Here is a 17591-nt window from a genome sequence, read left to right on the forward strand (position 1 = left end):
TTCTCCTTTTCCTGTAAAAATGTTTCATGATCTTCGGCTTTTCGACAAAGTGCATACTGTTGAAATATAGAGCATCTTGTTTTGTGATGCCAATTTGCAAGTTTGTCTTGGTTTTTTTTTCTGACATGATCATGGTTACTCCCAAATGTTCTCCTGTGCTTGCTTTTCTTGTTTCATCTGGGTTCTCCATTCATAGAGCTCAGAATCTTAATGAGAGTAGATGATCTTGGCATTATTTTCTGCTAAGGATATCTTAGGCTTGTGAAAACATGGTTGAAGAGAAGCGCTGCCCCTGTGTACGAAGGAGTTAAGGATCCTGTAGTATCCCCTACAGCCCTAATCTGCTCTCTCGAGTAAAAGTCCACCACTACTCCCTTTTTGATGCAGCCCATTATTCCTTCTTATGATCTCCTGTTAAAATTCGCGAAAATTAACTGAAGTGGCTCTGGAAAGAAGGTGGTGTTGGAGCACCCAAAGGTTGTGCGAGTGGTCTGATAAAAACTTCATCCAAGCTCTAAATGCAAACATTTAAAGACACAGAAGGCCACTGTGTTTGGTTACCCTAACACCTTATTGTTGCTGTACATGTTTTGGAACACTTTCAGGAAATGCTGGAAAGTCTCTAGTTCATGGTTCGAATTTACCACCTTCCACAATGCAACTGCATGTGGCACTTGCACGTCACCTACGCAGAGAAAATCCACCCGAGCCCTGGTAGTTGAAAAAATACCATTAGGTCACAGAAAACTTCCTGTGGACCCAACAGAAAATGTAAACGCCACCCATTCTCTCAGTTCCCTCCTCTGCCCCATTGTCCTCTCTCTGTATATCCACAGGCGGTGCACTATGAATTCAACTCCGGGGAGAGTATGTAACCTTACGGCTAGAGCGGTGGACCTTGAAGCTGGGAAACCGGGTTCTAGTCTTGGCAACGACGCTCGATATCCTGTGATACTGGGCAAATCACTTAATCTCCCCGTGCCTAACAAAAATTAATGTGTCCTTCTGTAAAGAAACTGGTGCTCATGTAAAGCGCTCTGATACCCGATGTCTCGTGTCTAGTTCGCGCTATATAAAATTCTCTTAAAAAAAAACAACTCGGAACTGCACAAACATTGCCATGAAAGCATTCCCTCAATTTAACTATCTGTCTGCTGCCATTACTAAATGTATTTGAAGAGACCACGATGTTGTGTCACACACAGTTATGTTATCTTATGAAATATATCCTACTATTGTGGTTCACATCAACTCTCCCACCCCCACACCCTGTTTGTGTCCACCCTAAATCCATTATTGGATATTAAGATAAATTGTTGATTTCCATTTTGTTTATTATTGCTGATTCTGTCTCGTTAGAAGCTTCACTAGATATCCTCTATCCCTCTCCATGTCTTAAAAATACGGGTGGCTGTGAAGGGCAAACCCATAGTTATCTTGGCAGCAATGGAGCCCCCCTCTCACAAAACAGATATGAAAGTGTTATCCACAGAAGCCTTGCACCAAAAGAGCCAACAACATAACTTCCCAGTAACTTTATACCTCGGATCTCCTCTTCCGTTCACGTTTTCCTTTCAAATATCCACAACCCCTTAAACAAGCATCTGTAATGTCAATTGGTCTCAGCCATGAAAGCTGTTGGCTTTGCATGCACACATTCAGGTTGCCATCTTGGAATGGTCAGATACCCAATTTAAGATAGTGCAGTGAATGCCAAAACAAAGTATAAAAAAGTAAAAAAATCAAATGGTGGTGAAAAAAGGGAGAGAAAGTTGAGGATATAGTCCTTCCAATAGACAACAAACAAGGGGCCTGAAGTCAGCTGTGTAAAGCTACATAATCCAATCAAGCTCATGCGAAACCGAAATGCTCCTGGAAAGGACCCAGTGGGCAAACACAAGAATTGGGAGGAAAGCCATCAAATCAGAAGCAGGGAAGGGAAGCAGACAAACAAGCTATCCAACCATGATCAAAGGACTGATCCAAAGCCCATACATAAATAATGTCGATTGGAAACAATAGGTCTTGCCAACAGACCGCTAAAGCTGCCTGTAACTGTGACTGAGAAGAGGTGTGGTGCTGCAGCCAGGGCGACTGACACCGGACGCTGGGGCTCACGGTTTGATCTTTGGCACCGGTGGCAGGTCAGCCCAGCACCATGTGACGCTGGGCAATAGCTTACTTAATCTTCCCGACGACCCCCAGCGCCGGGATGCCTCCGGGTAGCTGTGCGCTTCACAAATACTGGATTTACATTTATTTATTTTTACTTAAAAAGGAAACCAGATTATTTGTCTTTTGATTCTTCGTTATATTTGATGTAGATTGCCATCCACTGCCACTGACGCGCAGCTTTGTTTCCCTGTTTGTAACAACTTCCAAAATGACTTAACATCGTAAATCAAGTTGCTTAGCAGGGGAGCCGGAGGGGGGGGGGGGGACTACCTATAACATGAAAGATTTTGGAGAGTTTACTAAATGTATGCAAGTCTGTTTCCCTTACCAAGAGTTCAGCCATGAAAGTGCAGTAAGATTATAATAGATAAGCCACCAATGACCATCCTGATAGTATGAACGATCAAGGCCTGTTCAAGCAAATAATTTGATTGCCAGAAAGAATGGCATGGGCCAGAAAAGCGTCCAATGGGAAAATCTTTTCATGCAAGATATTCTGTTTATTTTAGCATATACTAAAATAAGGAGACACTCCAGGGTAAGAAAAGGCTTATCAGCTTTTTTTTTTTATAAACACATTTTTATTGATTTTAACAAAAAACACTATTGATTTTAACAAAAAATACCGGCCAATCATCAAGGTTCCATGAGAACAAAGGACTGCATACAATGGTCTGGACAATCCAAAGGTCAAGTACATACGAATCCTAAGGACAGCATCTGGAGAATCCCCTAAAAAGCTAAACAAAGCCCCCCAACCACCTACCCCAAACCCTACAATGCTTCTTGGGGCAACCACGCGCTGAATACATTTTTTTCTCTTCTGCAACGCACTAGTCGACCCGCCACTTCCCCACATTGGGAGGGTAAGGACTTTTCCAAACAGAGGCTATATCCCTCTTCGCCACCACCATTGCTGTAGTGTAAAACAATTTTTCATGTCTGGACCCGTCCAACCCATCTGTGATGCCCAAGATCGCATGCTTTGGATCGTGAGGAATCTCCCACCGCAGCACCTCAGTGAGCTCCCCCTCAATGTCTTCCTAGAAGCGGCCAAGCGTGGGCACGACCACACCACATGGAAAAAGTCGGCTGGCTCGTGGCCACACCTCGCGCAAGTGGGGGATGGCTGGAACCGCACGCGAGTGAAGACGTCCTGGTGTCAAATGCAAAAACAACAGTTTATGGACAGAATGCCGAACAGTGTCATACATTCACCCCAGTACAGAGATCTGGGCCTAAATCCATCGTTTTTTTGCTCACCATGCCATTCCAGTTTGAACCCAGCCATATTCAAATCAGTCCTGACCCTGTGCCCCATGGGAACAGTCCAGCCCGAACTGCCAATCCATGTCCTCCTTGGACTGGAAACAAGCTTCCTAGGACCGGTTTCGGGCTTTCAGCCCTCATCGGCCAGGATAGCTTGATTCCAGTGGCATGGACTCACGTCTGAGTATACCTGTCCCTCTCGGGGTGACAAATGCAAAAACAACAGTTGATGGACAGAATGCACAGCAATGTCATACATTCACCCCAGTACAGAGATCTGGGCCTAAATCCATTTTTGTTTTTGCAGGTGTCAAATAGGCAGCATCTAAGAAGTAGAGCTGTATCATACGGAGTCTGGCTGAGGTCGTGACTGTCCTGGGCGCTATACGGGCGTCGCGCCAGACCTCCTCTTCCAGGGAGCCCACCCAATCTTCCCATTGGGTCCGCAGCCGCTCAAGTGAGGTGGAGGTATTGTTAATGAGTGTCCGATAGATGCAGGAGATGCCCCCCCTTCTCAGGTCCCCCAGCATGATCTGTGCCTCAGGCGGGCTGTGGTTCGGGAGACGAGTGCCAGTCATGAGTTTCATCTGAAGGGCGTGACGCAGCTGTAAATTTCTGTAAAACTGTGAGTGATGTAAGGAATATCTTGCCTGGAGGTCCTGAAAGGAGCGCATATGATCACCCACCCAAACATTGCCCAGCTGTGAGATACCTATCAGGTCCCACGACCGGAAGCCCGGTAGCCCGTTGATTCACGGAGCCAGTTCCCCTGCCACAAGTGTGTGCATTGGGTCAGAGTGCGGGTCCATTTAGTGTGGCGGAGCGCAGCCCACTATGCCAGGAACGCAGAGCGAGTCATGTCGGGCAAACAAGACTGGACAGGTGCCCCATACATCATCGATTGGAGGTTGGATAAGCCCAACTCACTAAGTTCCAATCTGTATGCCGGATCAGACCAACCCCCGTTGAACCAGTCGTGCAGCACAGGTAAGCACGTTGCCAGGTAATACAGGTATAAATGTGTCATCCCTAGACCCCCGTCAAAGGAAGGTATCTGACAGACGCCCAGGGCCAATCGGGACCTGCCCCTCCCCCAAAGGAATTTGGAAGCCATGCTGTCAAGATCCCGGAACCACGCTCTCGAAAAATTAAGTGGAGTGTTTTGTAGCATATAAAGGAACCTGGGAAGAATCCTCATTTTAAAAAGCGTGATTCTTCCCATGGGATTCGGAGGCAGTGGCTGCCATTTTGACAAATCAGACCTGACCCGCTTCCCCAGGGGAGTGACATTAAGAGCCCAGCTGAGTTCGGGAGTGAAGACACCCATATCCTTAAGTACCTAAACGACTGGTGGCGGAGCGGTATGGTGGACTGCCACTCAAAACACTCCCTGGAGATGTGGAGGGGGACCAAGACCGACTTACCAGGATTAAGCCGGAGGCTGGAGGCTTGCTCAAAAGACCGGAGGATCCGGAGGCAGAGGGGGCCCGAACTCGCTGGGTCCGCCAGATAAATCAAGACGTCATCCGCGTTGAGGGCGATTTTGTCTGCCTCTGTATTGGGATATTCCCAACCCCGCACCTGTCTGCTGGAGCGTATCAGGACCGCCAGGGGCTCCATCACCAGCGAAAGAGCAGAGGAGAGAGGGGACAACCCTGCCTCTTTCCCCTCCAGATCTGGAAGGGTTCGGATAGAACCCAGTTTACCAGGATGCGAGCCCTCGGGTGAGCATATAGTACGCGGACGAGACCACGACAGCGGGGTCTGAAGCCCATCTCCGCCAGAATGTTGTCCAACAACCCCCAATCAACCGAGTTGAAGGCTTTCTCAAAATCTACCAGGAGAAGTGTGAGGTAAGGGGTGAGTAAATTGCGATGAGCCAGGGCTGAGTGAAGCCTCCGCAAACAGTGACTGGTACCACAGGAAGGCATGAACCCACATTGGTCTGGATGGATCAGCGTGTGTAAGTGGGGTTTGAGGCGCTGAGCGAGTATCGTGGCATACAGTTTTAGCTCAGTGTTAATAAGTGAGATGGGACGATAGTCCACGCACCGAGGCGAGGGTGGCTGGGATTTAGGCAGCACCACAATGGTGGCCATGCCAGTCTCTGGCGGGAAGGAGCCCTTCTCCACTGCTTCAAGGAATAGCTGGGCAAGGTGTGGAGTCAACATCTCGCGGAACAGGGCGTAATACTCTTGGGGGAGGCCGTCCGGACCTGGCGTTTTGCCGGACGAGACAAGGGCAATCGCCTCTCCAATCTCATCACGTGTGATGGGCGATCCAGGTCCACCTGCACTGCTAAATCCAGGTGAGGGAGCCGACCGTCTCCAACTCGCAGCATGTCTGAGAGACAGGGAGGGAGTCCGGGCCGTATAGAGCTGGCAATAATATCGAGCAAAGGCCTAAGCCATGCCGGCGGAGGAGTTGCATACCGAGCCGTCTTGATATATGATTTCAGGGATTATACGGTTTTCTCTGCGGTATGTGGCCAATCTGTGGAGGAGGGAGCCGTTCTTGTCTCCCCATCCGTACATGCTAGCAATAGAAGAGCTCCAGAGGAGTCTAGCTGCGTCCATCGACAATTGTCGAATCTCTTTGCGTATGTGGGTGAGGAGTCTCACGTCTGAGGCGTCAGGGTTTTAGGCAGTGGACCGTTCAAGAGGTAAGGCCTGTGCCTCGCGTGAAGTGAGCTGGTCCAACTGCGCACGCCGCTGGGTTTTGAGTTGCCCCATGGCCACTCCACGGATCGTGGCCTTGCCAGCCTCCCACAGAGTACCCGGCGACGACACCGACCCCTCATTAGTCTGGAAGTAATGTTGGAGTTCCTGTCCCACAACTTTCCGGAAGTCCCTATCTTGGAGGAACCACACAGTCAACCTCCAGGTCTGACGCATTGAGGCAGGAGGGGGCCCACGGTGAGCATTACCGGAGAGTGGTCAGATATACTCCGCAGGAGGATTGCGACATCCTGGAGCCGAAGACAGTCAGTCGGGGGAACGTAAATTATATCAGGCCCATCATCTTTTAAGTGCAGACTTAGGAATGTTTTAACTCCTAAATACCCTTTCTAAAAAAAGATCTGCCTGTCCGAAGTTGGGAATTATTGTCTGAAATTATGCTCATGACACTAACGAATACCAATGCATGCAAAACCTTTTCCGCATTTGCTCCACCATGCATAAATACCATGCTCTTTTATTCTCATTCAAGGGTGCACCGGTTTTGCACACACCACTATTTTTTTTTCTCAGTGTCTCATATGTATACCTCAGTGTGTCCTCCTCCCTGGTTCTGCAGCTGATGTATACATGTGTTCTGACAAACACGTCTTAGACAGGCATACATCAACCCCTGTCTCCCTTGCCTCTTGCCACACTTCTGTTTCATTCAAAACCCATTTCATTTCTTAAGCAAACACATGCTCACTATAAATTACTCCTTCGTTATTTGAGTTTACCTCATAGGCCACATTCACAGATCCCCCCCCCCCCCCCCCCTCCCCAACCGCTTACACCGTCAGAATAAATAAACTTTGACTTTCTTTCCTTTCTAGGCTGCAAGCCAGAGCAGCAGATGATGTACGCTGGCAGCAAGAACCGGCTGGTGCAGACAGCAGAGTTAACAAAGGTACACAGGGTCACTTCATCAGTTTCCAAGATTCGCCACAACCTCTAGCCATTACATTAATTTGTGGCCCTTCTGTCTGGCTCTTGTCTAAGATACGGTCCTCGCTCTCATTGTTTCTCAGTGATTCACTCCTGTTTTCTTTTGATGCTACGCTTTCTGCACCCTCTCTCTTCGCCATATTTTACTGTCCCTCTATTTGGTTAAATTCACTATGCTAATACACCTGAGGTTGTAGTGCTCCTGTTGCGTTGCTGCAGAATCGTGCTGCGCTGCTGCTGGAGAAAATTAAAGTGGCCCTATATATGTGACTTGTATCCTTTGGATTTCGAGACCTGTTCGATATGATGATACATCTTGTAAATTAATAGTGAGAGAGGCTTGCCAAATATGAACTCTTTGTTGGAGCTAAAATTAGAAGTGAGTTTTTCACTCTTATCTTTTTGGTCCAGTTTGACCTTTTATTTTTTGGCTAGATAGAACAAATGGACGTTTTACCCTGGGCGTAGCTATAGATGTGAAATGTGACTTCCAAGAATAGCAAAACGTGCCCTTCTCCTGTAACCTTTTCGAAATTCCTGGACTGGGCCTTCCCCATGTGGGGCCTTAAGGAAGCCTCTCGTTTTTTTCCCAGAACTTAACCACGAAATGGCAGGATGATTACCACGAGAGAGCACTTTCCTCTCTGTTGCCCCCAAATCCCAAAGAATGCTGCACATACTTACAGGGAATCGTATTTTAAATTTCTGCCTTTCTGATGACTGCGTGTATCTGCATGACTTGACCTGAATGCCGCTGGGCTTCAATATATCTTTTTATTGAGCTCGGGATATTCCCTTTCCGACCACTGGGTTTAATTTCCTGTTTAGCACTTATGCTCGCTCCTGTGCCATCAAAACCATCTTCATTGGAAGTTGAAGTGACCAAGTCTTCAATTACTGTATTATCCTATCAACCTGATGACATTTGGAAAGTGCTGATTAATTTGGGGCACAGAAATTCCAAAAGGGTCCTGCTGCAGCCAGTGAATGAAATGTGTTGTTTTTGGCTCCAACTTTGTTTTTCCTTTCCCTTCGTGTTCACAATTGACCTTTCTTAACAAATAGTAATTTTCTGTTCTTGCCAGTCCTTGTTTTGCACATCTTAAGCTATGTCTCATAAATAGACCACAAGGCGTTCTTCTATGCATTTGTTTCTTCCCCTTCTTTGTGAGTTAATACCATTGATCCTTGCCATTCGTCTCTGATGCTCAGAAGAGCTATATTGGGAGCCAGTGAAATACGCTGACCAATGGCATCCCTGAGGGACCCATGTATCCTTTCCTAGTACTGTATAATTGTCTCACATTCCCAGATTACGCGCATGAGTGTGGCTTCAAGGTGTCAATATTTTAAGGCAGACAGGAAGCAAATCTAATCACCCTCCCATCTCTGTCGCAGTTTGTCAAATATACTGGGCACATTGACTATCAAGGCTACACCTTTGTTCCCAAGCTTTCGATCTTGAATTTAGCTTTGAGTGGATTAAATACAGGCACTTGTGTCGGCTTCTCTTTGTAAGCCCCAAGAGCACCCCAGACCTAGGAAAATGTGCACTTCGAGATTTCAAAATCGATTGAAAGTTGTTGGAAAGATTTAATAAGGGTCGAAGACCCCCAACCGGGAGAGTCATATGATGTTCAAGGCTCGCAAACCCTCCAGCAGGAACCCGGGCAACCATGATCCACACAGAAGATAGTTTTATTTGGAAGAGGCCTTCAGCGACTGGGGCTTTGTTGCACCTCGCTCCAGCGACGCAGAGGCAACGTCATACCCGAGGAAGCTCAATGGGCAGTGGAGAGCCATACAGCAGGAAAAGGGGTGGGTGGGAAATTGGGTTCTAACGGGTCCAATTGCAGTCTTCCTGCTGGATAAGACCTTTCCCCAAAAAGATAACCATTAAGTGAAACCACTTACAAAGCCAGTGCTTAATTTGAGTCAGTCGTTGCTGGTCGGACCCACGAGCACTAATTTTTGGGGAATGACCCTTATTTTTCCTCATTGGACATTTTCTGAGAGCAAAAGAGAAGAAAACAACTAAAGGGGAAAGAAAAAGGCGGAAACCCGTCACAAAGATAGAAGACAGCAATGGGTGAGGTAAAGGGGCATAGAGTATCAAATACAGAGGCATGATGTGCATTTCAGAATAGGCAGCTTTGGTATTTGTTGTGCTTCGGAGTAGAGCTTCAGCCACCAGCACTCATTCCTTTATAAATTAAGCACTGTGTGCTGCCCAGTAGTATGCCCATATGTCTGAGATCTTAAGCGCCAGCCCTCCTAGCCCAGTTATGCCTGTTTTGTGTCCATTTTATCAGGTAACCCTCGGTGGCTTGCCCCCGCCACAAGAAAGCATGTAGCTGCGACAATGGATGCTGGATGAATTGCAGTTGTAAAGAAAAGAGAACATTCTGCAATATATACAGAAACCACGGTAGGGAAGCCAAGTTAAGGATTTCGCTGTGACCTATGAAGTTTAGCGGCAGGGTGGACCAGTTCTACAACTGTCAAAGTTCGCCTGATGAGTGGGGCAATGTTTAAATCCTTGGCTCTGTCTGGGCGTTCCGTAACCCACCCCAAGGTATTTAAAGTGGCCGCCCACTACTTTGAGCGGCAGGCAATGGAGAGTAGAGGTGGATGAGCCAACAAATTAACAGGGAGAGCTGAGCCAGAGCCAAGGGAAAGGGTTTGGCTCGGATCTTAGAGTTTGTGCACGAGCCAAGCCCTGGAAATATTTGCTATGTAAATCATACAACAAACATCATGTAAAATATGATGAAGTATCTTCAAAATTTAAAAACCTGTATTTCTTTAACACATGGACGCTTTGACATTAATAGAGCACATAATATCACTGCAGTGAGAAGTACTCATTCAAATATATGAATTCAGACTACCAGTTGTATAAAATTATCACATTTGAAGTGTTTTCACAGGTGATAAATGAAGTTTTGGCGAAATAAAATATTTGCCTAAGACCACACCATTTAAGCAGAGAAGATGTGATTTATCCAGGTTATCTGGTTTTGTTTTGTACATATTAGCCAGTAAATGGGTACCTATTTGTCTTCCCTTATGTTAAGATTTTGCTTTTACCTCCTAGTGCATTTTTCAGTTTTTTAATAGTGTAAATTCAATAAGAGGGTATTGGAGCGCTTAACATGAGCACCAGTTAATTTACACAAGGTCACATGCTTTCTTTATAGGCATGGGGAGATTAAGTGATTTGCCCAGAATCGCAGGAGGTTGATCGATGCTGAAACTCGAAAGTGATTCCCCTGCAACACAGTCTGCAGCTTTGCCCTTAACCCCAGATCCTGGGCTGAGGGAGGAAGGCTGGGAGAAGCCATATGGAACTGTGGCAATTTATGCGCACAAGGTTCCAACAGAACCGCAAGCTGAGCCCGAGCCAAGCTTCAGGCTCGAGCCTGGATTGAGCTTTAAGTGGCCTGCCCACCTCTAATGGAGAGCCTCAGAGAGGGCTTCCTTCACTAGAACGTATATTGTTGGATCCATTTCACTCTCAATCCTGAGGCCTCATCGTAGACTTTCAGAATCTGTTCTATTTTAGGCAGGTAAGCACTTGGGGGCTGGACATATAACAAGAATGAATTAATTGTATGATATGTGAAGTGCACAACTACTCTGAAGAGTGTTCTGATGCTAAAATCAGAGGGGTAAGAGGAGCAAGAGACCTATCAGCTTAAGCTTAAGGCACAAATAGATGAGTTTTAAGGTACTTATGAAAGGCTATCTCCTGAGGATTTATGCATAGAAAAGGGGTAAACTGATTCCAAGCAGCCCCGGCTTGCACACAAAAAGAGCAGCCTCCACATCTTAAACTGCTAAATCTGTGAATGGAGAGAAGCATTGCAGAAGAAGCGCAAGTCAATTCAAATTCAATTCAAAGAATCTTTATTCGAATTTTTCAATTCATAAAAGTAAATGTCATAATGCATATCCCATAAAATACTGTTGTCCATGAAATACAATTTAAAAAAGTACAGGTTAAATTACAGTTTAAACATTTTCCATCATTTTGCGCGCTCCAACAGCAATTTTTAAAAAGGTACTGATACGGCAAATTATTTCTTCATTATCTAGATTTAGCAGTGCCTGATAGGATTGTTCCAAGGTAATTGGTCTGTGTTTTTAAAAAAACGGAATTAGTAACCATTTAGTGTATTTAACATAAAATTTACAACAAAAGAGAAAGTGCAGATCGTTTTGTATGCTTTGTCCATCACAAAGGGCAGCTAATTTTAACTGTGCTTTGCTGATAACCCAAAGGAAAATTTAACAGATACCTCACAGTGCCAGCCCTTAGACGAAATAATAGACTTCTTTCCCAGCTAGTCAGTGGTAATGTTAAGTACAATGCCAACGTACATTTAGGCGACACAGATTTCAAATACTTAGCAACTGTGTTTTTCCCTGATTCAATCTTCAGCCTTTTCTGTAAATAAAGTGCTCTTAGTGCTTCTTTTAATTCAGATTTCTTAATATTACTAGCTTCAGTTGGGTTAACAAAAATATTTCTCAAACCTACTTCCTCCAGGCTAGTATACACATATTGAAGCCACAGGATCTTCCTCCCTCTTTTGCAGTTTAAACAGTCAGTTATTATCTCCTGTGAAAGTTTTGCTGACTGGTTCGTCCAAACCGAGTGCCAAAATAAAGCTCGGCAGGTATTAACAAAATCTGATACAAATGGACGGTTTAATTCGCTATGTGTGATAAAATTAGATGAATAAATAGGGACACTTAGCAATTTCCTACGGAACCTGTTCTCTATTTGCTGGATAGTGGTACTTTTCCCAATGCCCCATACTTCTGCCCCGTAGGTCGCTACCGGGACACACTGTAATTTAAAAATTTTTTACAATCGATTTAATTGCATCATATCTCTTTGGTCTTGGGATACTTAAAATTGAGTTAGTGGCCTTTGAGAATTTGCCCGTGGCCTGGGCCAAATGCCCAGTCCACGAGCCATTCGCAGCAAAGGTCACTCCCAAATATGGAAAGTTATGAGTTCCAATAAGTTTTCCTTCTCCAACCTGTATGGAGTTCATCTGCCGCTTACCTGGCCCACAAGACATTATAAAAGATTTTTTTAAATTTACCCTCAAATCCAATTTATCCATAAAATCTGTAAAATTTAAAACCAGAGTACGGAGTGAGTTAGGTGTACGTCCCAATAACACTGCATCGTCTGCATACAGAAGAGTAGGTACCGGTTTGCCATTTATTAGCGGGACGTCAGGGGTTGATTTAGCAAGACACTTACTCAGGCCATTAATATAGATTATGAAGAGCGAGGGTGCTAAAACGCACCCCTGCCTGACTCCTCTACCTATATTAATTATTCCTGATAATTCTCCACTCATACCTATTCTCACTCTGGATTTTGAATCTGTATGTAAAAAAGCTAAAAAGTGAACCAGGGCAGCATCCAGACCATACTCCAATAAAATAGACCAAAGTTTGGACCTATTAACAAAATCAAAAGCTGAGGATTGGTCCATAAATGCTAAATAAATGGGAACCGACCGTGCAATATTATATTTATCAATAATTAGTTTCAAGTTGACATTGTTCAACTGTACCAACCCTATTTCTAAATCCTAGTTGGCATGGGGACAGGATCCCACTATCTTCTAACCATGTAGTGAGCCTGTTATAGATAACACGCCCCAACATTTTTAGGGAATTATCTAACAATGAAATGGGCCTATAATTCATGGGGTCAGACCTGTCTCCTTTCTTATGGATGGGAACTATTATACTGGTACCCCAGGTTTCCGGCATTTTGGTTTTAGGAAGACTATTAAAGACATTCACCAGTATAGTAGCCCATAGACCCAGTTGCCATTTAATGAGGTCTATGGGTAACCCTTCTGGGCCAGGGGCTATATTTCCCAAACTCTGGTCGATGGCTTCTTCCACTTCCCCCAAATTAAAATTTAGGTTTTTAGATGCCTCAAAATCATTTATCTCCTTGCTATTCTCACTATTCAGTGGAGAGGCATACATTTTAGAGAAGTGGCATTCCCAAGTTTCGCTGGAGATAATACAGCTAATCGGGGTAAGTTGTTGGCCCATATTTCGGAATTATTTAACTGCGGGCCAGAATAGTTTACTTAACTTCCCTTCCGCAGTTACAGCCAGGGACTCCCAGCGTTCACCCAGAAGTGTGGCTCTCCATTTCTCTACAGCTAATTTATAAATTGTCCTTGCTGCACTCACGTTCGCCTTAATTCTGGGAATCTCTGTAAGGACCTTACGTAAGTTTCTATTCGCCACAGAGCAGTTATTATCAAACCACCTAGGTTCTTTTGGGCCCCGGCCTGCTGGTACAGCTAATAGGGTTCTAACTGTAGAGCATATTTTACTAAAGCAAGAAATAATAACTTGGCCATCAGCAGTAGAATCTAAGCAACCATCAATTGAAGTGCAAGTCTCTCCTAGACACATAATAGCACAAGAGGTCGTCAGTATACCGGTAGAGCCTGTCTTCCTGATCGCCTTCCCAGGATAAACCACACAGTGGGGCATCACATCTTATCCAGTGGGCTAGGGTCCTCCATTACTTTGACTAAAGGAGGAAAATAGACAAGCTTGACACATTCCATGCTATATGTCAAAAGACGAGGAGAGTACCCCGTTGACTATGACCCTTGCAAATGAGCTTGTATAGAGTTTGTACACATTTACGAATATAAGGGCCAAAATCTGTCCTCTACAGCAACACACATAGGAAGGGCAAGTGCACTGTATTGAAAGCTGTTTTAAAGTCTAGCCATGTATGCCTCTCCTTTAAGCACATGCTCAAGAGCTAGTGCAAATTAGAGCATGAAACTGTTCTGGTCTACGTGGACAAGCCAAAGTATGACCTTGGATAGTTCAGTCGCCAGATTCTGGGCCAGGATATTCACCTCTGCGTTTGAGGGAGATCGGGTGATAAGTGTTACATTCCTGGGTTTCTTTTTTTTTCAGTATTATTGCACCTCCACAAGTCTTGGGGAAGGGAGCCTGCCTGACTTGTCCATTTGAAGACAGAGAGGAGGTGCGGTATGAGAAGTGAGGCAAATTAATAAAAAAAAAAAGAATCTCTTGGTAATCAATTAGGGCTAGGCATTTTGCCTGAGGTCAGTTCAGAGATTTCCTGCCGAATCTCTTCCTGGTGATGGGAAGAGCCAGTTCTAGACAGTTTGCTACTAAAAGACCAGGAAGTGGGGGTAATTCAGTATCGGGAAGTCCAGCTCCACCGTTTGGGGGCGGTCTAGCAAATAGGTTTCAGTAGTAATGTGCAACGACTGGAGTGCCACCTTGTTTGTGATAGATGGAACTATCCACTCCTCCAGCTCCTGATTTACCAGCCAGTTTACGATTTTCTTCATTTTTTCCACCTCGTTCGTAGAATCTGTGATGTGAAAGTAGCCATTACCATTATGTGCAAGACCAGTTCAACAGCGTCTGCGTCAGCATAGATTGGATTTGTTCAAGCTGTCTAAGGACCTCCTCTGTGGTGGAGTTGGCAAAGCACAACTCTAGGTCGCTGAACTCCTGTTCCAGGGAAGTATCCTCCTTCTCTGTAATGTATGACACAGCCTTTCCTCTTATCACCACCTTATAGACCTCCCACAACATCAAAATGGAGGAAACTGGCAGTTACTGAGCTCAAATTGCTCAGCAGTGGCCTCCCTGAGTAGATCAATCAATCAATCAATCAAGAATTTGTAGAGCGCACTGCTTACCCGTGAGGGTCTCAAGGCGCTGGGGGGAAAAGGGGGGGGGGGGTGCTACTGGTCGAACAGCCAGATCTGAGTAGATCTGAGAAAGGGTCATCCTGGTGCCACCAGGCATTGAGTTTCTGGAGAACTCCTAAGCCTCTGTCCACACTGTGGACCACCATTTCAGGAGTATCTTATTAAACTTCCTACCTATGCGCTTTATTAACAATACTGTAATAAAGTATTTTATTTAAAAATTGGAGAGTGTTGGTGCCTGGATACACTTCATGATGCTCTCTGGTAGTTTATCCTCCACTTTGCCAAGCCATCATTATATCCTTAACTTGGTTCACGTCTTTTCCGAATACAAAGATCGAAGGGTTGGGTACCTGCCTAGGTCAGGCAACATAGACTAATGCTTCTGCTTAATGACACTGTAAAATGCCGGACACGAACCATAAAGGTAGTAGGAGGCTTGTCCTCTCTGCCTTCACATAAATTAGCACACAGATGTAAAGGCATACACAGTGGTCCACCGTGCCAGTCCTTACTGAAGTCCTGCCTTGCTAAATGCTGTACAAAAAAGCTAACCCTGTATTCCGAATGCATTAACTGGGTTCATATACTCAAAATATTGTTATTTTGTTGCCATCTCCAGTTACGTGTTGTGCTCCTGCTTCTCCTGAACCTCTTTTTATCAATATAACTTTGCTGAATACCTTTATGTACAGTGTGAAGCAGATTGGTCTGCAGCATGAAGCATCCAACCTGTTTTAACTTTCAAACATCAGTCCCCTCCTCGTCTTCTTCTGCAGGAAGATTGTAGCACCACCATTCGGGATTCCGCTGACCATTTTCACCAGAAACGCCTTCTATACTTCTCAGCTGTCTTGGGCTCTATCGTGTTTGATGTGACGTTACTCTTTTTATTTGGGGTTCATGGCTGTTATTTCCGCAGATTAAACAGGGGCAGTGTCTAATAAACAGCGGCAGAAGGTCCATATTGGAGCTCCACAGTCTACAACCCTTTCTATCATTTTATATAATTTAAAGCATAATGTGAAGAAGAATTTGTGGGGGAAATGTGCTTGACAAGCTTCTCGACCTTCTGGCAAGCTTCTCGCTAACGCTTCAGTTAAGCTTCTACATTAAGATCGTGATTGCACTGAACCCCTTTGTTTAAGTCCCCCATCATCCAAAAGTTTCTATCGTCTGTGCCTTTAATAGTCTTGTGTTTCTTCCATAACCTCATGCCTTCTGGCACGAGGTAACTTCCTCTTTTCTTCTCAGGGCTATGACTGTTCTAAATTGTGCCTTTTAGTGGTTTGCACAAAAATGCTATTGCTTTGTTTTTCAGAAATGAGCATTTTCGAACCTTGTATATATACTCAAAGTACAGATTATGGCGTATTATTTAAATAGATCACTTTAGAATATGCCCCTCTACCCTTCGCTTCTTTGCTGCCTTCCACAGTTCACAGAGAACCATCTCTGAAGTTCCCTCTTTCTCTGTTCTCCCCCCCAGGTGTTCGAAATCCGGAATACCGATGACCTGACGGAGTCGTGGCTGAAGGAGAAGCTGTCTTTCTTCCGCTGAACGACCGGAAGTCAGATTACAGATGCACTGATCAATTACTCTGGGAGGTTTCGCAGTCAGAGTAGTTTCAAACCATCTTTAATAAATAACTGGATGTATTGGATTTTGTGTTGTATTTGCTCGTGATTAAGTCTTGGTCCTGGGCAACAGCATTCTTGGAATATGGACAATCCCAACAGGCAGAATCTGTTTTCTGAGAAATTTGAGCTTTCTGATGCTGGAGGACTTTATTACATTTTTATTCCATCAAGATGATACTTACAGAGTAAAAACTCACAATGTTTTAACAGCTGAGACGAAGAAAGGGAAGTACATTTAAATAAAGTTTGATAACATTAACTTTAAATTAAATTGCATCTTATTTCTGTGTATATATCCAAACGGCATTTTGTCTACAGCACTTACTAATAGAATAAATGGTTCTTAGAATGTAATGCTATAGAGAGTAAATTTCATATTGGAGCTCACTTATTAAAAAAGAAATGCACCCCTTTTCCTAGAAATAGTCAGCTCAGTGCAAAATGCATCTGCTCCGATAAACGACTATCATTTCTCAGTGGAGAGGAGTTGACTGTGTCCACTGTTTCACAATAAAAAAAGAAAAACATTCTACCTCATTAGTAACTAAGTTTAATATATTTAATTACGTGTGTGTGCCCAGTAAACCGTTAAGTGTGGGAATGTGAAGAAAATGTGATGACTGCCGCTCTCATCATGTTAGCAACACCAACACTTCCAAAAGATTAGACTACTTAAAAACTGATTACATTTTATTTGGGTATAATCTAGGTTGCATATAGTTATAGAGTGATGAACCCTGAGGTTAGTTGGCATAAAAATTGATGTAATGTAATTATTCCCTGACTTTTCCTATATGTGTATCTTTTTGCGTTTTCTCTTTCCATCCTTTTGAGAAAATGGCTGTTGGCTTGTTCTTTTAATACAGCGGTACACTTTTGGCTAGTCAACCTTTGGGTGAGGAAGGCCTTTGTTATGAGGTCGATCTAACAGTACCTCTTGATTAATCGAATCGCCCCTTGACAGTAGAAGTTAGGTGTGTTCAAGGGTTATCATCACCCTATACCCATTTCAGGCTACTGAAAGCTCCCGATTGTAGATGCTCGACTACATAGTGTTGAATATACGCACCAAAGTTTT

At 44.4% G+C, this 17591-nt stretch overlaps 1 protein-coding gene across 2 annotated transcripts in view; it reads left to right on the forward strand.

Moving 5' to 3' along the window:
- Positions 1–17057, forward strand: part of GMFG (glia maturation factor gamma) — a 60051-nt gene extending 42994 nt beyond the window's left edge. For both annotated transcript variants that reach the window (XM_086938874.1, XM_086938875.1), the window contains exons 7-8: positions 6998–7071; positions 16362–17057. In XM_086938874.1, the coding sequence (XP_086795000.1) occupies positions 6998–7071; positions 16362–16433 (146 nt within the window). In that variant the 3' untranslated portion in view covers positions 16434–17057. The remainder of the gene's footprint in view (positions 1–6997; positions 7072–16361) is intronic.
- The last annotated feature ends 534 nt before the right edge of the window (positions 17058–17591 follow it).

Source organism: Lissotriton vulgaris, chromosome 9 (genome assembly GCF_964263255.1).
Source record: "Lissotriton vulgaris chromosome 9, aLisVul1.2, whole genome shotgun sequence".
Lineage (NCBI taxonomy): Eukaryota > Metazoa > Chordata > Amphibia > Caudata > Salamandridae > Lissotriton > Lissotriton vulgaris.